Source organism: Halichondria panicea, chromosome 13, assembly GCF_963675165.1.
Source record: "Halichondria panicea chromosome 13, odHalPani1.1, whole genome shotgun sequence".
Taxonomy (NCBI): domain Eukaryota; kingdom Metazoa; phylum Porifera; class Demospongiae; order Suberitida; family Halichondriidae; genus Halichondria; species Halichondria panicea.
The window spans coordinates 4192123-4213445 of NC_087389.1; the positions used below are offsets into that span (position 1 = coordinate 4192123).

Sequence of the window (21323 nt, forward strand, 5' to 3'; positions counted from 1 at the left end):
ACTTGGCTGCCATAGCACTGCGTTTACAGCATGCATGGATAGCCTCCACACAACAAGTTATTAGTTTTAAAAGTGGCAGATTTCGTTGTTTAAAGCATCGTTGTTGTATAAAAGTGAGCCAAAGCTAAGAAGCTTTGTAAGTTGCCTAGCTCTACACGCGACTTTTATTCGAGGTATATGTACATATTTGCAGCTGAAGTGATCCTTTACCGGTCTCTATTAAAAGTAAAATTGTAGGTTGTTGCTTATTTACTCGGAGTAAAGCTGTCTCCTCTGGTTTTTATAAATCTGTTTATTCATGTCAACAGCCGAGGGTTAGCACTTCAGTGCTCTAGTTACATCAGTAATGAGATGTGGCTACATACACGCCCTTCAGTATGCCCTGGTGGCTTTGTTAGCATAATTTTAGGAAAAAATCATAGGTACTCCTGAGCATTATTGAGAATAATGCTGGGAAAAATAGGTACATGTACATTTTGAAAAGAAAAGTAGGCAAGTTTGAATGCAAAAAGTGTTTCTTTCTCAACAGCTTTGTAACTACAGCTGGCCTGTTATAAATAAACACAGTAAATTAATATAACATTTCGATGTTACGATATGAATAGTGTTGAAACTTGTATGACGTCACTTTTGAATGCCTTTAATAATCACTTTTTTTATCACCCCCGTTTTTTCACCTATAGAATGATTTCCCACTACAGTATAGCGGGTGCACATTTTCGCTATTTGCATGGCTACAAAGCCCTCAGCAGAAATGTTCGTGGGTTCTAATATTCACGGTTCAATGCTAGGAAACCACACCTACCAATATCTTTGCATGTGAAATACCGGTGCGTGGGAGTTTATCCCAGTTTTTATTTTCGCGTTAACTGCTTCGTAATTTATAATTATGTATGCACGTTTGTTTTCAAGGTTTCTAATGTCAATGATTCACTTTGCATGTTGTGGTAGTTCCATATTGAAAGAATAACATCGAACACATGCAAGCGATGATTATTATCTAAACTTACATTGATTCAACTATAAGAAGATAGCCGACTAGTGTAGCTGTAAGTGCTCATAAGAATGCTGTCACAACTAATTGCTCTACAATTGATAGGAATTGTCATCTGCTGCCCTAACGATTATGGTAAAACAGTCATCATCAATGGAACAGAAGGGCAAGACTCTCCTGATTGTATCAGTGACAAATTTATACTCTTCCCTTGTAAAACTCTCAACTATGCATTGGAGTCAGCCAGAAATAATACTCAGTATCAACTTTCAACTGGGAAACACTATCTGAATACATCTCTAGCATTAACAAATAGTGTATACCTATCAATCATTGGAAGTGGACTATCGTACAATGACACTGTTATACAGTGCACAAATCATGAAAGTGGATTGTCTTTCAACAGATCCTCTTCTCTATGCATTGCAAACATTTCTTTAGTGAACTGTTCGTTTAACACCGGAGTGACAAACGAGAATGCTCACTGGTACAGAAACAGAGCTGCCCTATTCTTTTTCAATTGTTCGAATGTCAGTTTATGTGATATACGAATCTCATACAGCAGTAATGCAAGTGCCCTAGTTATGTTGGATACAGTGGGTGTGAACAAAGTGATTAGCTCTCGATTCGATCACAATGGACCCTTAGGGCGTGGAGTGCATGTACACACAAGTGAGAATTGTTCTTCGAATAGTACAATTAAATTTTTGTTTCAGTTTTGCATATTTGATGAGAATTCAGTAGTCAACAACAGAGACAATGAATCTTGTGTTCCTTTGCAAAGGCATTACCATAAAAACACATATGGAGGAGGTATGTCTATCATACTACAGAGTAACAGAACTAAGGTTCAAATACACATTGAATACTCTCGTTTTATTCGGAATGAGGCCAAGTGTGGTGGTGGATTGTTTTTGAATATCGAATATTCCTCTGTGAACAACAATATACAATTACGGAATTGTGTTTTTCATAATAACTGGTGTTTTATTGAGAAAATAGTGACATTTGGTGGTGGAATACGATTAGAACATCTAAACTCAAATTCAACCCAAGGTAGTAACAGTGTCACCCTGGACAACTGCACTCTTAGCAACAACAGAGCCAGCAGTGGAGGAGGGTTGTCGATTAGCCCTATAGCACACACCGATATGAAAGAAGATTTGCTGAGAATAGAAATTAGAGATTCGAGTTTTATTGAAAACAGGGGTAATGCTGGTACAGCTGTTTGTATTTCATTGCTTGCTCTACGAATTCAAACTAAACCACCAACTTTTATAATTTCAAATACAAAGTTTACTGAAAATAGAATAGAAGCAAGTAAAGAAGCAGTTTACCACAATGGTGTGGGAGCAGTGTACACAAACAAGGTACCGATAAGTTTCGAGGGCAATATCCAGTTCACTGATAACTTTGGCTCAGCTTTGGCTGTAGTTGGGACCTACGTTGCTTTCATCAATAGCACCGCACTCTTTACTAGAAATCACGGAGCGAATGGTGGTGCCATAGTTCTCTTAGGTGCTGCAGATTTGATTGTGAATGACTATTCGGACATGATCTTTGATAGTAACCATGCATCCTTGCAGGGGGGAGCAATTTACAATGCATACATAGAGCAAGAAAACCTCAATGCTTACTTCAATTGTTTTGCTCGACCTGTTGAAGTATTTATCCACCCTGATAAATGGCAGGCCTCTTTCACTTTCATTAATAATTCTGCAGCTATCTCAGGGAAAACAATTTTTTCAACTTCTATCTTACCTTGCCGACTGAATCGCACTGAAAATATTCTTTGCTTGCCAAAACAATGGTTGTACTACCGCAATGGTACGAGGGTTAATTGCACTGATGAAATCACCACAGAACCTGGATGGATTGATAATGCACTACAACATGACATTTCAACAATCCCAGGAAAAGTTTCCTCATTACACTTCAGAGTTTTTGACGATCTCGGACACGAAATTAGAAATTTAACAGTATTTGCAGCACATGTGAAACCTGAAGGTAATAATTCTAGCATTTCCATTGACTCTCAGTACAGCTACATCTCGGGTGAGACACTTGTGCTAAATGGGTTACACAGCTCCAAGGCAAGAGTTCGTCTTTATACAATAGGTGGTCGCTCCTGGCACGTACACTTCAATGCCAGCCTGCTGAATTGTCCACCTGGGTTTGTGCCGTCAACAGACAATTCGTCTTCAAAATGTGTCTGTCACAAAAACTACACGTATCGGGGAACATTAACGTGTAGTCAGACTCGTTTTGAATCATTTCTTTCTAGTGGATATTGGATGGGTCGTTTAAAAGTGAATGAATCCATTGAAGAGAATCCTTTAGTTGTTACCTTATGTCCTTCTGGCTATTGCAGCATTAAAGAGAGTGGGGTGAAATTCAACGTTACTACTCCAGAGGGTCTAGAGAACATTTGTAAGAACAGTAGTGGTATTTCATGCGGAGTTTGTAACAGTGGTTATGGGCATGCTGTGAATTCGGACATACCGACCTGTGTTGATTGTAAGAAGGAAAAGATGGCTATTCACATAGTTATGTACATATTCACCGTGTACGCACCACTGCTACTATTATTTTCTTGTATGATCATATTTGGGGTTCGGTTGACTACAGGTAGTGCCAATGCTTTCATTTTTTACAGCCAAGTAATATCGAGCAATTTCAACATTGATGCAGATGGTCACATAAAACTGGATCGATTTTTGCCACATTCAGTGGGACTCAAGAAAGCATACCGACTTCCGTATGGTTTATTCAATCTTGAATTCATTGAGAATCTTTGCAATCGCTTTTGCATCAACTCTGATCTAAATGCTTTGGACGTCTTGCAGCTGGACTACGGTGTTGCACTAACACCATTGGCAATGATCTTGATTGTACTGCTTTGCTTCAAGCTACGAAAGTGTTGCAAGAGAATCGCTCCATCACAAGTAACCACAACTGCAGAAAATTTCCTAACAAAGTGGAAGTCCGGTGAAAACCTTTTGCATGCTTTTGCTGCCTTTTGGATGCTTTCATACACAAAGCTTGGGCTTACCTCTGCTTACATAATCAGGAGTAACCCTGTGTACAATGCAACTGGGTGGGCAGTAGAATCGAACCGAGTCTACTTTGCCGGACAGTTTGCAATGAAAGATGAAGAATATCAATTGAAGTACTTTTTCCCTGCGATTATTGTTCTAGTCATCATCACTCTACCTCCTTTGTTTTTACTTCATTATCCAGTTATCTGGTTTGAGAAATGTCTCATTTCTTGTCCGGGACTATGGAAACGCTACCCTGCTGATAAAGTGCATATTCTTCTTGACATTTTCCAAGGGTGTTACAAAGACAATCGCAGATTCTTTGCCGGTATTTACTTTCTGTTTCGATATTCCATCAACATTGTTTACATTAGCACACACGACTCAATACAACGCTTTATGTCTCAACAAATAGCGTGTACAATCTTTATAGTATTAGTAGCAGTTTGTTGGCCTTATAAAGAAGAGCTCAACTTCTTGAATTATGTCGATCTTCTTATCCTTGGAAACCTTGCAATAATCAATGCTCTCAGTTTTTACATTTACTTCAAGTTGAATGGCCAAACTGTTGACTTTGAACCTTCCACTGCCTTCATTATTCAATACATCTTAGTTTTCATCCCTCTCTTATATATGCTCTGCTACTTGGTTTGGAGCTTGGTTGGGCAGCAGCATAAAAAAAGTCTTTCAAATTGCATAAACCTTTTGTTGGGAAGAACCACTTCTGAAGACGAACTTGCAGATAATCTGAATAAAAGTGATCATGACGATTTGTCAATTTCCCCTGGGAGACAGAGAGATGGCCAACAAAGGAATCGACCAACAGTTAGTGAAGTTCTGATAGAAGAAAGCGATAACGAAAATTATGACAATGCTCACAATGAAGATGAGCTGTTATTTGCACGTTCTCGGAGGCGAAACACATACAAAGCCATGCCACCGTCGGCAAGCCATAGCAAGGAGACAGCAAGTGAGGGTAGGAAGGATTGTGATAAAAAATATAGTGGTGCATCAGCTCTTTGCTACAGTGATCCTTCCCCTTTGGTTCCGATACTGAATCTGAGCGGCGAAAATAAACCTAAAGTGAAATCGTATGGGACAAATTAATATGTAGCATTGTAGAGTCATATTAAACATGCCCTCTCTGTGGTCAACACTGCCACTCCCACAGCCTAGGAACACTAGCTTTACAGTACTATAGCAAACTATTGGACACTCTTGATTGCTTTTATGTTGTTGCTAGTGCTATTTGTATGATTGTTTACATGGCAAGTTGTCTGTAATGAGGTGGGTGGTCTAGTGTGCAAATGAGGGGTGGGTGGGGCTCACTACCTCAGCCTATACCTGTACATGTATATATACTGCAAAACCGTTAATTGGTGGCCTATAATAATTATGACTCGATGATGATCCAGTAGCTATAGCCTACCTACTACTGATGGGTGTACTTGTGCTGACAATAGTGGGGCTGGACGGCGGGCTCCAGGAGATGAGGATAGATATTGTACATTTTTTATATACCTGTATTACCTGCCTTGGACAGAATGTTGTGGTGGAGGACCCTCCTAATAGGAGGATTCTAATTAACTCCAGTGTCATTACAACAGGTACGTTGCTATATACCATGCACTCCCACCAAACACACACTTCGTTCGGGCGGCACTAGATCTATATTATAGCATTATATTATAGTCTATAATACAAACACTGATCCAGTGTGGCAGGAGGTGGACTGATGATCTCCCTGCCGTAGGATCCCATCAATATTCTCATTAGGTCTTCCACGTCATGATAATCAGTGTGTAAGTAATTGGCATGGGTTCAACGTCTTATCCTGAGCTATCCTGAGCTGTACATGGTTCGTTCGTACGAAATTTTGCACCAACGAAAATTACCTGCTACATATTACATATATTCAGTGCTCCTCTTTTCAGTCATCATGCCTGCCAGACTTTTGTAGAACGTATTCGCACTTCTCCCCATCCCTCCTGTGGTTGACATTACTAGTGCATGGGGTATAGCATGCATACTCCACTTCCCGAACTCTCTGTTCATATTGGTGTCTCTTCTCTTATTCGTGCTTTCTGTATACTGCTGTGAGTGAGCTTCTATGGTTCGATCTGGCGCTTAGGTTAAAAATACCCTAACATCTAGAAATGCCTTCTCGAATCGCCCGCCCCAGAAGCCAAACATGGCAACATCCAATCTTGCTCCGTCCTCAGTGATTGCTGAATTGTATGATAGGTGTTCTCCAGTGAGCGGTTGGAGATGTGATTCAATTGCCACTCTGTGACAGACCTCTGTTAACCAGATATAGCTGTTAGTACAACAAACAATCCATCGGATCAGGTGCAAACTATAAGCTTTGCCCGGCCTGCATGCTGCTGAGAGTCTCCATCGTGTCCATCCGAGGTGCACGCTCATCGAAATACCACGCAGCAGATCGAAGAACCATGCCAGCCCAATGATCTCCTGGCGGAAGGGCACATCTGCTGATTCAGAACATTATTCTTGTTCTCTGCATACATGATTGTTCTATTGCTTGTACATTTAAATTTGTCCCCCCTATAGCTCTCCCCCCCCCCCCAAAAAAAACTACGGTAGAGTAGACTACCGAATTTCGTCGCTAAAAGTGCGTATAATGCACGAACAAAACGAGATTGATCTAACTATAACTATACACACCAATAAGTGGCTATCCACATTTTCGCTGGCTAGTAGTCCCAGTGACGTCTGACGATATTTGGTAGTCTACTCTACACATACTTAATTATTACACATGCAATCTGGCAAAGTAATTATATACAATCCAACAAAAGTGCAATAAAAAGACACATGATTTGCTAATCAGCATTAAAAATAATACAAAGTGTACACATGAATCACTAAGTAACCTTGGTCAAGTCCACAGAGCTACTAGACCTAGTTCGAGTCTCTACAATTCCCTCCTTCGGTAGGTCCAGACTGTCAGAGGTTTTTGAAGTCAGTGAGCCTCGTCTTTCCTTGGGGGAGGAGCCACGCCTCCGAGCAGGGGACGAGGGTGTCTTGCTTCGTCCAAATCCAAACAAGCCGACACCACTTTTCTTTTTAGATGACTCTCGCTTGGCACCGGATTTTTTGACTTTCTTCGAACTGGAAGCATTTTGTTTCGTGTCTCGGAACAATTCTGCACTGGGTGAGCGACTGTGGGCAGGGCTGGGGATTATTGTCAGAGTTCGAAGTGCATCACTACTCTTGGAACGTGGTGGACCGGTGTTACCTGGTGTCAAGTGTGCCGGAGAAGATGGGAGAGTGTGTGATGTGGAGGAGTCGGGCGTGAGGTAGATGGTGTGTGAGGGTGTGACATGAGTGGGGGAGGACGTGGCGCTTGGGTTGGGTGTAAGGTACGTAGTATGTGTGGGGGAAGGTGACTCGGAGGGTGTGTAGCGAATGGGCTCAGTGGGGGATGGAGAGGGGGTGGGCTGTTGGGAATCAAATCCAGAGTCACCAGACGTTCGATTCTGTGATCAGATCAAGAAAAATTGTAAAATTAATGTGAATCAATATTATACTTATATCGCATAGAATCTAATTACGAGCTACATGTAATGGGGTCAATAGCAGAGCTCAACGCGTTTATAATAATATAATGCAGCCATTTTCAGGCCCCATCCAACAAACAGATGTCTCTTGTGACGAGTGATGACTCGCTAGCCAGCTAGCTTCATTATGGAAAGTGAGCGAGCTAGGTTAACGAGTCATTATATACTATGTACGTGTATCTTTCATTTTACCACCAGATGGATACCAGCTATAGCGCCTACCATGAATCAATTCTACGCTGTCTATGCATAATTGGAAAAGCGCTTCTGAATCAATTCGACTATAAAAACCAGTTGCTTAGAAGCTAGCTTATAATCGAGTATACGTACGCGCTAATAATCCAATTTCTATGGTAGAGCCATAATTATAGTAGCATACATGTACTTTCAACCAAGCTAACTATGTAGAATGTATCTTGAGAAGAAAACGTTAAACACAAATTCAGGGCTAACTACAGTTCAAGCACACATGTATAGATGAAGCTAGTAAGAACAGTACAAGACTGTCGAGTATATACCTCTTTCTTGACAGCAGGGTGAGTCTCCCTGAAGCAGTTGTGGTGATAGGTCTCACTGTTCACTGCAATGTCTCCCACTCCAGGTACTGAGTACGAGAGAAAAGAAGTACATGTGCATAAGTCATTGAATTAATAGAGTAGACAACAATAATTATAAAATATGGCTATTATTTCAATGAGGTCAACAATTTTGCTTTGGTTTCACAATCCTCAAGCACCTCGTACATGTACATATGACTGTATGACTTGTGTACATTGTACTTGAAAAAGCGTTAATTACCAAGTCCTCCTAAATTGTACAGTGCACTAGCTATGTTTGTCATCATACAACAGTGGATTATGGCCACACCGCAATATAAAAAGGCCGAGCACCCATGCAGGTCACAACAAGATGGGCCATATCCTACTGGAGTAAGTTTTACGCACACACGCATCAATTATTGTCACATGCGACAAGATTATTTTTGGTTCACTCTACATGTATTTCATGCATAAACCCAACCCACAACAAAAGCTAACCCTCTAGATACTATATTATAGTGTCCACTGTACATACAGTTACAGTACTCACCATAGCCACTTTGTTCATTGCTGTCGTTGTAAGAATCCACAAGGTCTCCCGGCCCTCGACTGACTCTGTGACTGACCTTCACACTGCCCCCGTGAGTTATCTTATCCTGACCAGATTTGGCCGCAAGTGTGGTGCCTAGTTCAGCAATACGCTCCGTCTCCATCACATTCAACTATGTGTGTGTGTGTGTGTGTGGTGTATGTGGAGAGGGGAGGGGGGTTGATAAAGGAGAGAGATTTATTATAATAATTATGTACAGCTTGGATAACAAGGCCACTTAGTACATTGTACAAACTTATAATTATACTGTTACAGTAGCTACATGTACGTAAACAGATGATACCAGTCTCTTGCATTGGATTTATGAGCCAATGAAAAAGAAAGTACTCCATGTACAAGACGAAGTAGCTAATCACATACACATATCTACAAACATATACATGTAGCCACTGCAGTAACAATCTCTCACCTCAGCAATGGCGTCCTCTAGAATGGATAGAAGGTTCTCCCTGTCCTGTGAGGAGTCGCAGTTAAACTGCATTACAATCTTCTCCTCCATCGACGAGTGGATCTGAACACCGTACTTGTAATCTGAAGGGGAGGGGCATTGGTTAGAGTTTAGTATGCACGTGTCCCAAGTTGATGGTCAGCCTCACAACCAAAGTATTACAGTGGAACATCTCTTAACGACCACCACTGAATAAATTGATATAAAGGCCAGGCATGTACCAAATGAACAGTTTGTGGTACAAAGTAAACTACCTCTGAACAAAGGCCACCTCCGTACTAAACAACCCCTTAACAAAAATCCACCTCTGTATTGTTTCTCAAATGTGTCCCTTATAAAAGAGGTTTCACTTCAGTGCGTGTGCATGTATGAATAGGCTTACAATGAGTCTCAAAGCTGATGGGCATCAGGTTGAGTAGAAAGAAAGACTCTTTGAAGGCATACTCGCTGCGATTGCGTTTGCACACAATGAGCAGGTCAGAGAACGTGAACAGTGTTCGTCGATGGCTACGGAATGACTTGCTGTTCGGGTCAGTGACCTCGTTGACCGAGAACTTTCCCAGAAAGTGACGCTGTGGGTTGGCCAGTTTCTGTGTGTGTGTGTGTTAACCAACCAGTAGTAGTATGCATGCGAAATTGTGAGCTATGAAAACCACTTAGGCCCCTAGCTAATGAGAACAGGAGTAATAGATCTACTTTTGTACGTTTCTTATAATTATGTTTACTCACGACTGTTGTGGAGCCGGTGATCTGCTTCTCAATCTTTATAACCTTGTCAGTGTGATCCGCACCAGTGGTGAACTCATGCTAAAAACAAGAGAGTTAACGTTGAGACAGTATTATAGTGCGGAGGCTGAATGAAAATTAATACTAAACTATATTTAATCGATAACTTACAGTGAGTATTCGTTCGTAGACGTCAGTGAGCATTGTCTCGGGGAAATTCTCACTCTCGTTACAACCTGGAGCATTATGAAGGCGAGAACAAATTATTAAACATGAAAATGAAAACAGTTTATCTAAATTGGGGGAGGAAAGACCCGGATATATACATGTACGTACGTAAAGTCATGTACAAGCAAAATGTACAGGCATGTGAAACGACCATCGAATACAGACGAGAAACATTCACTGTACTGTACATCATTGTAACAGAGCATCACGGAAGTAAACGATATCAACACAATCCTTGTTAGTGACGGTAGACTAAGGGTGTTAGTGGGAAAGGCATCCACTGATCTAATTATGAATAATATAATTGTGGCTAATACGCCATTGGAACTTCCATATTGCACATTTGCTGATAGAGCACAGCTAAGCTTGTAAACAAGCAATTACGTGATAAAAGAACACTGGGAAATGTTGGCAATGAATCACCAATACACACTTTGTAAGTATTCTGTTTTTTCAACTTTCCCCACCAAAGTGGTACACAATGGGATTCCCCTAGTTTATAAGCCCCACCCACTCACCTCTGTTCATGGTGATCCACTGTTTCTTGGTGATGCGTGACCGTACGGACGGATTGTGCAGGGACGTGTGCAACATCATGATAGCGAAGGAGAGCATGTAGGCAGCGTCGTCAGAGCGAATCTGTGCATCCTTGTTAGCCTTGTAGTACTCCAGCGCAAACACCTCCATTATCTTGTCAATCTTTTGTGCCTCTCCCTAGGGGGTGGGGGTGGGGTGCTAGTAGTTAAAAGTTTTCTCTCTCTTTCTGAGACAATTCTATAACATGACAGACATTTCAAACTCCAGTTTATAGGCGGGCCTTCAGTAAAATATAAGTACACACATGTACATGACCAGGAGTGCTTTCATGCACTCCTTGTGCCTTTATTTGGACCCAAAAGTAACTTTATAGGTAGAAAAACAAAATGCTTGACATTGGATAATTGATGAAGTTATAGACACTCAAAGTAAACATTGTTAGGCTTTGTAAGGCACGTTATACACCGTATACATGTATGTATTCCAAACCTACCGGCATTCTGAAGATCTGTTGAAACTGTCTCAGCGCATCGTCTATTGGCTTGTCTCTCATGTCCATCTGCTCCACCAGACACCTAGCAACAAGAGGGGGAGTGGTTCAACACTATTCAACAAAGCATAAATTTAGTAGAAGGCTTTAGTGGCTATGTCTCAGTGGGTGGCTATGTCTCAGTGGCGCATAAATTCACTGACAGCTCAAAAGCTATAAGAAATTTAATAGCCCTAAAAAACCAAGCACCTTAACCACGTACATGTACAATGTACGTACGATATAGATACTGTTCGTTCAAGTCCTGAGCTAATACGGGACACAAATTAAATACTGTGCATTGAGAATCATGTGGGAATATCTCTGCTTCAACAATGAGTTGCTACGGGGGATTATCGTGGGAAGATCTCCATTGTCTACTGTAAATGCCATTAGACTTAGGTGCACGTGTATAGCCTAATAAGAGTGAAGTCCCTTTAATGGTACAGTAACTATTACTACACAATATACGTGACTACACAATATACGTGTACAAACCATGGTCACACTTTTGCACTAAGCTCTAATTCAATCCTAACCCCTCTCACAACCCTCACACACCACACATCATGACCATCACACATCACACACTCACTCTAGCACGGCCATGTTGAAGTCTGAGTTGATCTCTCCCAGAAACTCTCCGATCTTCTCCTTGCTCAGTCCGTAATGGCTCATTAGGAACTCTGCGACATAGCGAGGGTCGTCTTCCAAGATGTCCGACATCACCAGGTACTGGATGCCTTTGGTCGGCTTCCTGTGGGCGTGTGTGTGGTGTGTGCACATGGTGTATAAAGTGACTGCACATGTGTACGAGAGACATGTATGCGCGCACCATATTCATTTGAAGCCACATTGCAACATAAATCTAAAGATTAATTGTGTCTATAACTTCAGACAAAACCATATAATACCTAGGTTACAGACAAAACCAGCAAAACCAGGCCACCCTTGGGCAGACTAACAATGGCTGTAATAAAGCGGTGGTATGCATTGTAGAGGATGTACATGCACAGTCATGTAGACAGTGATTTGTGACAGCCATTAGTCGTATTTAAGAGGGCATGCACAGACATACATGTACATGTACAGCTGTGATTAGAAGACAACCTGAATTGAAAGCTTGCTAACAAGCAGGTATACAGATGTATGCATTCCATCAACCCTCTGATTCATGACAACACGAGATACTGCACAACAAGACAGCTTGTCAACAACAGAGTGCAATCAGTACCATGCAGTCTCAGATGGTCCCCATGTACACATGCAATACACGCACGTTACATTCTCAAAGCAAAAACAAGTTCAATTAGAAGGTGAGTCAAGCTGTTTTCTATTCAGTACTACTGACGTACACATACATGTACACTGAACATTACGAGGACAGCATACAAGCCATGCATGCACAAGTGCATGTACTGACCTGTTGAAGTGGTTCACTCCGATATTTTTCTTCTGTTTGATCGTGTCAATGCTGAACTTGCGAGCTTGAAACTTCTGTACATTACAGACAGGGGGTGTGGCCTCTGATGCCCTCCTATCACGACCATCTTCAATGTTCACACTCACCGGAGTACTCGACCGGGAACCTAGAGACACAAATGTGTGTGTGTGGGGGGGGGTAACGTATATTGAATATATACATGAATGTACAAGTGTGTACACATGATTCTAAAGATAGGAAAATATTTAATGGCCTGTCAGAAATGTTTCAATGAGGACGAGGAGTCTTATTAAATACTGGAAGACTAGTTATGGAAGAAACAGTCCAGCGAGGCAATGAATAAGCATAATAGTACGCTCTCATCAGAAAGTCTCTTTTATTACAGACGTACAATGTACATTAACACACGACAATAGTCAGCTAACCAATAGTCTAAGAGCAGGTTAATGGTCACTCTGCAAGCGTACACACACACACACACACACACACACACATTGCATTTATCAATTGACCCTGGTCTGCAAGCTATCACAAGTACATTGCAGCAAAAGACAGACGGCATTATAGCAAAGACAGAGCTAGTTATCAACTGAACTCACCAGTGGAGAATATGCTGAGAGGTCTGCTGATGTCTCCAGTGGAGAAGGCACCTGTGATCCCGTCTGTCTTGTCAAGTCGGGGGTCAGTCGATGACTCGTCTTCACACGCCCCCTCTATGTTCACTACCACCTGCGACAAGTCTAATGGTGTCGCCTGAGAGTGTGTGTGTGTGTGTGTGTGTGTGTGTGTGTGAGGGGGGGTTATAACAGAGGTTACTGTAGCATGGTGTGTGTGCCTTTGGGAACCATTAGTGTAGCTAGCAAAAAGTGTGCGTGATCGATGGAAAACCATTTAGTTTTGAGTAGTGTATAGTGTATATGCACGTGTGTGTGCATGCTGTGTGTATCGTTATGATAACAGACTCATTGTGTCAGTACAGTACTCATTCATTCAATCCACACTACAATGTCAGCACAAGCTATTGTACCAGGCAGCAGATCTAACAAGGAAACGGAATGCTTTGTGGATGAATCATGATCGATCGATGCACTCCTTATTCTACAATACGCATGTTGAACAATCAACACCACAATCTAAACAATAACTGAAATAGCAAACACACACACACAAAGCAGCACTTCAGTTACAGGAATTCCTAGTACAACTTCAGCTTAAACTAGTCATGTAGGACATGTGACTCGCAAGACGTAAACTTTGAACAACAAACTTCTGTGTTAGCACAACTGTGTCAAGCAAGCACTCTAAACAAGCAGCTAGCATTTGTATTAAGCCTCTTAAGCTCTCACACAAGAAGCAGCATAATTATACAGCTTTACTGAAGGAAACATTCTTAAGTTAGTGTAAACCATTCAAGTTATGGTAACAAAAACATATGTTATGAAGCCATCTGCTTATAAGGGACAGCCTTTGCAATAGCATGCTACATGTACATGTGCTTCATGTGATACGTAAACTTTGCACATGCACATGTACATGTACATGCATGTATAGCAATTCCACCAGCACAAAAACAGAATAAAGACTCCTACATTACATACCTCAAGTTCTTCCTCTAGTGTAACCTCTACCAATTCCACCACCTTCTGTCTCTTCTCCTGGACCAGCTCCAGACGTGTCCCTGAATGGGTGTGGCCAGTCCGCTCCTTGCTTAATAGTTTAGACGCCTCCCTTGCCTTCAAGAGTGGGTCGGTAACGCTCGGGGTACTGGTTTCACGACGATACTTTGGACGTTTCTTGTTTAAGATGCTTGGCCGACGACCTGGAGTTCGCATCGAATGGGCGCGGTTTCGACGGTGTTTCTCACGACGGATTTCTTTGAAACGTGACTGTAGTTTGTACTCCCGATACATGCGCTGTATCTTGCTCGCAGCCTTGTTGGCTTTTTCAGAGCCACCGTACTTGTTCTCCAAATCGCGGATGATCTTGCCTCGAATCCAGCAAGCAATTTCCGGTGAGATTAGTTCGTAATCCACACCAATCGTATTGAGGTTTGTGAGCGAACTTTGTCGCTTTATCTTCGGCTGCCCCTTCTTCTCTTCTTTCTTTATATCCGTCAATCTCTGCCTCCCACGTTCAATTGGTTTCTTTCCCTTGTAGCGTAGTGCAGCCAGAGTATGCGTGCGTGAGCGCATAGTGTACCCTCTGCATTGAATCACGTCTTCATCATTATTCAATCGCAACTGTGCCAACGGATTCTTCACCATTTTGTTTGTAGATAAAGAGCTTGTAGGAGACACAAGTGGTGTGCTGGTGTCAATGCTCGATTCAATGTCTGTGCCGGTTGAGGTTTCACTGATGGAAGATACATTGCTTCGAATTGAGGATCGACCTTCTACCACGACAAAATCATCAGTATTGGGAGCAGATTTAGAAACTGGAGTACTCTCGCCACTTTCAGTCGAGCTACTCTCTTTTGGTGACGTTTTCATTGTCTCTTTCTCCGAGCTTTTCTTGTTCAGTATGTGTTTCAGATGCTGTGCAATCGCCCCACTGCCTGAAGACTTTGGCTTTGGTATAATCGGGCTCTCCATTCCAGTATTCTGAGTCCCATTCTGATTTGTGTAAGCTCTGTTCGGAGCAGGTGATCCGTTCGTAGCAACCGCATGCACTCGATTCTCACCAACAATAGGTGTCGAGCTGCCAGAGGAGGTCTTGATAGGCAACTCTTTATCACTGCCATTTTGTTTTTGAGTGATTTTCAACTGATCTTCTTCCTCCATATCCGAGTAGTCAGTCTCACTATCTTCTGTGGGGGGGATTGCGAGGGATGGTTTTGGAGCGAGGGATGGTTTGGCTAACGTGGGGAGGGGTCTACGTGTTCCAGGGGGTGTGAAATGAGGGGGTATGTCGGGTAGTTCGAAGGAAGGTGGGAGACCGGGACGTAGCGTCTGTGACCTGTGTGTGTGAGGGGGGAGGGGGTTAGTGTGTGGTGTGTAGACACGTTTAGAAACGTAGTTACATTCATACATACGTACTTAGCAGATTACAAAGTTGTACATTCCTAGCAGCTAATGACCTGTGGCTATAGTACACCTTAGTACCTTCAGCTTCACAGATACTTGACCATGCAGGACTACAACAAAGAGCTAAGTTTAGCTAGCAACACCAGCCAGTTCCTATAGCCAACACTGGTAGCTAGCTAGGCTAGGTTAATTAATCAGCTCTCTTGCAAAATAATAATAATAACAGCTGCACAATTTGCACAGTCAGCAGGAAGCACTCATTGCATCACGACCACACAATCAGTGGCCATCTTTACCACAACAACCACCATAGTCACGACATATTGTAACACACCACACCACAGCACTGCACCGTTACATCGAACCTCAAGGCAGTACTTGGGCATACAGATATATTTGGATATTCTGGGCATTTGGAAATTTGCTGAGTGGAAAAATTTCTCACGGTGTACCATTTTGGCCAGTATACAGAGTGATACGTCCAGTAGACTGTATATAGTACAGTCAGGTATAAGGTACATGTACATACCAGGCATAGCAGACAGACTGACAAGTGAGAGGAGTGAACACATAACCAGCAGATTGTCTCTATGACATATTTGCACCTCAGGCCATTTAAGTGTGGTGTGGGCTCAGGAAAGGCTAGGAGTACATGGGTGGTGGTCCTGGGATTACTGTACCAATTAATTAGGGAGCACTCAACCATGCATACATTAAAGCCTTCCCTGTAACAAGTCATTGGCCTTATATTAACATCCAATTTGTACTGTACTTGGGAAAGGTGGTGTCACTTGGCTTGAGGACAGTTTACGCTGCATGCCAACATTATGCATAAATTATAGCGAGTATAATTATGTGCCAATATTTAAAGATCGTGCTGATAATTTAATTCAACGCTCTTGTACAATTTGTTCGTCAATACAATTAAGAACTGTACACATAAACACTTCACACGTACAGTAGGAAGGGCATAATGGGATATAGAGGAAAATGTCTGAAGTTACAGAGAGTTTGAAAACAAAAGAGCCTAATTATAACAGGCCACACCAGCTCTGGACTTTGACAATTAGCCAGAGGGACAATATTGCCTGAGGCTGGCTTCACCACTGACAACACATTTTTTCTCGACCCACCAACCATGCATCCATTAAAGTGTACTGTACAGTAAATCATGCGAGTTCATGACATAACATCTCCGGCTAACAGCAGCTGTACACAGAGGCCATGGAATTGAGTGGGAAACTGAAACAGATTTCACAGCGAATTATTGTACAACTGGACACTCATTGTCAATAAATAAGGAATGGGATGCACACATACACACGTACATTGTATACAGTGAAGCCTGTATATCGCATTTTCTCATAATCAGGTCACACACTCTATGATACAGCCAGATGGTTGGTACTAATGAAGCCCCACACAGTGTTTGGACCTGGGTTAGCAGGCCACCTCTTATTAACAGTCATGCACTGCTGGTTTGCAAAAAGAGCAATAACATTAATGTACTGCGGAGGTTTTCAGGTAGGTGAGGGAATGCTTCAGAGTGTAAAGTACCCATACATAAGTTATACATACAGCACAGTCAGCAGTAATTTAATACATTCATGAGTAACTTTACACTCCGAAGCATTCCCTCAACCTACCTGAAAACCTCTGTATGCAGCATGCATGTACATGCAATGTATATACACCTATCACAACTAGCACATTCTAACGAGACTATCAAAAACTGCTTTCAAATTGGTTGTGCAAAATCATATACATGTACGTACAAATGTACACAGAAAAGGGGCGAAGGATGTGAAGACTAATAAAATGGAACGAAGCTCTACATAAAAAGGCCTCACACCACATACACTGCACTTACTTAGTGTAGTTCAAAGGAAACACCCACATTTGGCAAGCACGTACTGTGTAAGTATTACCGTGACAACTTGCCAACAAAGGGGTTGTGTTGATTTTAAGAAGCATTCTCACTCTTGACACTAACAGACAAACAAGAAACAAAAGCTATCACATCCGGTAATGAAGAAATTCTGTATACAACGTACATCATGTATATAATATACCTACATGTAATACGGTGGAAGTTTAAGAGAAGGGTTTCTGGTGTCAAATGACACCACATACGTAGCTATCTCATTCCTAAGAACAACAAAGCGTGACTGAGTTGATCTCAGCAAAGCATATGCACACGCGATTATAAATATGGTACCATACGTGCCAGCATATGCCATGGAAACCTGATACACTCAATCTCTCTGATTACACTAGCTATGTAATTATAAAATTGTAAGTTTAGTACTATATATGAACACTAGCTCATATATCAATTTCCTACTTTAACCAGATGATACACAATTCATTGGCTATTGTTGAATTATCAAAACAAGCCTGCCAGATGATAAAAATTGAGCAGCTGCACGTTTCAATAATTGTACGAAAATGGTCAACACACAGCCGCTATAGTCTATAAAGGAGTAGGGCGGGATAACTTATTGACAAACAGTTTGAGACAGACAACAGCTCCCATCTGAAAACAACCACATAGCTATAGTTCCCAAGAGGAATAACAATTATAAATAAGTGCATAGATAATTACACATTCTCATCGGAGGTACTGTACATGCAGTATATACGTACATCTAGGTCAAGCAGTCATGCCAACTTTGTAGACATGCATAAAACTGGAGACTCGTAAGTAAACTGAACGCATCACACTGCGCTGTAGGATATCACGCTCTACACTAATTATATAGTAACTGTACAGCATATGCATACACGTATGCAATCGTCAGCACATATTTCCAGGCTCGAAACAACATTTGAGGTCACATATGGCTGTGTTCAGAGAGGGGTCATCAGGTGCATGGGGGAGGAGGTGGTGGAATGTGGGACCAGGGTTCAGGAATGAGACTACCACAACAATGGGTCCCTCACTCAGCATTTTAAATAGGGCAGATTAGCTATGTAGATCTAGAGTAAAGAATGCATACCAAATAGTTCAAAGTACGTATCATCTATGGAAGTTATACCAGCACGCTTAAAATAGATTTGCAGCCGATATTTACAACTTGTCTAATGAGGAGGCACTTAATTGGTGACCATTATAATTATCTGCATGGCTAGTTATTTCCTGAGCTAATTGCTTCACTTGGCTCACCTCAACCTAAATAACAAGGGGACAGCAAGACTCAATTCATCCGGCCATTATCCCTACGCTGGGTGGGTTAGGCTCATTCATCAGAACATGATAGCTAGACACTCAAATTTGGCATGGTATAAGTTTGCTCTAAAAATACCACTATTCGCAGTGCAGTTAGAAGATTACATGCATGTGCACTTGATGCAGTTCTGTGGTAACAGAATGCAAGCAACGTAATACTAAAATTGGGCAAGTAATGTGTATATACCAACAAACGTCATAAAAAGATCGCTATAAAATGAATGGTTGTATATTTGGGGACCTCCCACCCACACACATCATGGCTTAGAATTCCCCAGCGAAGCTCTCTAAAAAGCAACACGATACGTCATTCAGTGCATACACGAGGATGTGGTAAAAGTAGCTGCAAGGAAACAATTCAGCTATAAATATCCTCCTAAAATAACGCGAGTGTTGTTATGTTGAGTAGGTTTTCAGGGAATGTGGCACATACCACAGCCCCTGCAACATGGGAATTGACTCATCCATACAAGAAACTGTAGAATCTAACATCTCCGTTTATCTAAAACATGTGCCATGACTCGATCATCCATGCTGGGACATTACATTACGATGACTTTATTAATTAAGCTTGCAGTTGATTTGCCAACACTGTAATAATGAAGTTACTACAAAGACATTGCTATCTCCCTGTGTACTCACTGCTTAGCAACTGGTGACCTATGTATAAGAGGGTGATAATTGGACATAGGGCGAGAAGTTGGTAAATATAAGGCGAGACAATGACAACACATCCAAAGAAGAGCAGGCTAGAGGAATTCCACGCTCACTAAACAGGATTCCAAACATAATTATGAGTTAACTATTGCTTTTGCACACACATTTTAGCCTAGCTTAATTGCATCCATTGAACAGTAAGTACTTGCCTTCCACAGAAGCTGCTCAACTGTTTAAGGACATTATATCATGTGAGCTGTGCATCACATCAATATTATAATTTGGCAGTCAACCTACAACATGAAAGCATTTAAAAAATTCACACGCCTATTATCAGTTTATGAATAGCAGGCAGCATGATTGTCATTGCAATGACAATAAGGCAGCATTCCATAGTAAAACAAAACAACAGCTCCCCTGTGCAGACCACCCATACTATACTATACATGTACAGTTGGAAGAGCGCGATTGCAAAACAGATCAATTAAGCGTAGGAAGTATCAAAGTATTTCTCCTTAAAATGAAGCCTAATTTTCATGGCAAATAGCTACCTGTACAGATTCTTTTTTATGTGAGTGCATAAATTATGGCTTCTTTAGGTAGGTCAAAATCATCGCTTATTTACAAGCAAGTAACGTCTGAGGTACATAACTAATCCATCAAATTATTTACGTACTGGCTATGTAAAGTGCTACTGAATATTGTTTCTACAGAACATCAGCCACACACCAGGTTGGAGCAACACAACCACCTCCTGTTTACGTGGCAAGAGCTTACGATAAACCACACAATGTAAGCACACTAACCTCAAAGTTTTAGCGAAGAGTGCACACTTACTTACACTTTAACTGCTTTACGTGTATATAACTCTTACCTTCCAACTGGTCTACTGAACCCTGGTTGACCCGGTGGTGATCCAAATGACCCCACACTCTGTTTCCGTGACAACTCAGCAGTCTTCCCGATAAGCATGGCATTTTGCTTACGAAGATCGTCTCTCTCTCTTTTCATGCATCGCACATGCTCATCTTGGCTCTTAATATTTTCCTCAAGTTGGGTAATTTTTTCATCTCTTAGCTTGAGTAGAGACTCTAAGTGCTGTATAATGACTTGAGGGTTAGGGTTGTGAGAGGGGCTCAGGGAGATGGCCCGTGACCTCTGTCCACTGTGAATCTTTTTCTTCTGTGACATTCTGAACTGCAGAAAGAACAAATGGATGGAGCTGCACGTTTAGCTAGCGCTATAGCAGGCCGGGTAGTAAAGGCTAAGGATCTAGATTTACTTATATTATAGGTTGTGTGCATGAAATGAAATATCCTTACAATGCACAAGCTAGCAATTGTAGCTCGAGTGCAACTAAGTTTTTTATACAGTTAGCTCAGTTGACTCAGTTGACCTGAGCATAGATACGTACGTACATGTATGTATGTATAATTATACTAGGTGATTTTATAGCAACAATTTTATAGCTTGTAGCTATAAAATCTATCCTAGGCCTATGCATGCCTATGATATGTACGTGCACAGAAACTTATATCCTGAACTTACATGTTGAGTTTAGTAGCAGGTGCACATTACAGTCACAGATCTTTACTTTTACAGCTATAAACTAAGAATTAACTGAAGAGGACTCAATTTTACATGAAATTTACAACAGCTTGTGTGTACGTGTATGAATGTGTATGTGTGGGGGGTGTTTTCAGACATGCGGTCTACAACACTTCATGAATATCATCAACA

General features: G+C 41.5%; 2 protein-coding genes across 3 annotated transcripts; one reads left to right on the top strand and one right to left on the bottom strand.

The window, feature by feature from the left end:
- Positions 1–5297, top strand: LOC135346270 (uncharacterized). Its single transcript, XM_064543838.1, has one exon. The coding sequence runs from the start codon at positions 1066–1068 to the stop codon at positions 5137–5139; it is 4074 nt and encodes a 1357-aa protein (XP_064399908.1). The 5' UTR covers positions 1–1065; the 3' UTR covers positions 5140–5297.
- A 1554-nt stretch (positions 5298–6851) lies between these two features.
- On the bottom strand, positions 6852–21268 carry LOC135346271 (uncharacterized). 2 transcript variants are annotated; one of them, XM_064543839.1, is made up of 15 exons: positions 21132–21268; positions 20458–20780; positions 14273–15629; positions 13274–13427; positions 12654–12819; positions 11826–11987; positions 11195–11276; positions 10683–10878; positions 10108–10172; positions 9940–10017; positions 9593–9800; positions 9172–9293; positions 8703–8874; positions 8132–8217; positions 6852–7532 (listed from the first exon to the last, which is right to left on the bottom strand). In XM_064543839.1, the coding sequence occupies exons 2-15, from the start codon at positions 20772–20774 to the stop codon at positions 6918–6920; spliced, it is 3780 nt and encodes a 1259-aa protein (XP_064399909.1). In that variant the 5' UTR covers positions 20775–20780; positions 21132–21268; the 3' UTR covers positions 6852–6917. The 2 variants fall into 2 exon arrangements, with proteins under 2 accessions (XP_064399909.1, XP_064399910.1); XM_064543840.1 differs by lacking the exons at positions 20458–20780; positions 21132–21268 and adding an exon at positions 15776–15933.
- Between the last annotated feature and the right edge of the window lie 55 nt (positions 21269–21323).

What these genes read in the sequence shown, in the direction of transcription:
- LOC135346270 (XM_064543838.1), top strand. Translation starts at nt 1,066, where the DNA reads ATGCTGTCACAACTAATTGCTCTACAATTGATAGGAATTGTCATCTGC.
- LOC135346271 (XM_064543839.1), bottom strand. Translation starts at nt 20,774, where the DNA reads ATGTCACAGAAGAAAAAGATTCACAGTGGACAGAGGTCACGGGCCATC. An exon ending in TTCAACATGGCCGTGCTAGA is followed by an intron (nt 11,277 to 11,825) that starts GTGAGTGTGTGA and finishes TCTTGTTGCTAG; the next exon opens with GTGTCTGGTGGAGCAGATGG. An exon ending in CAATGAACAAAGTGGCTATG is followed by an intron (nt 8,218 to 8,702) that starts GTGAGTACTGTA and finishes TCTCGTACTCAG; the next exon opens with TACCTGGAGTGGGAGACATT.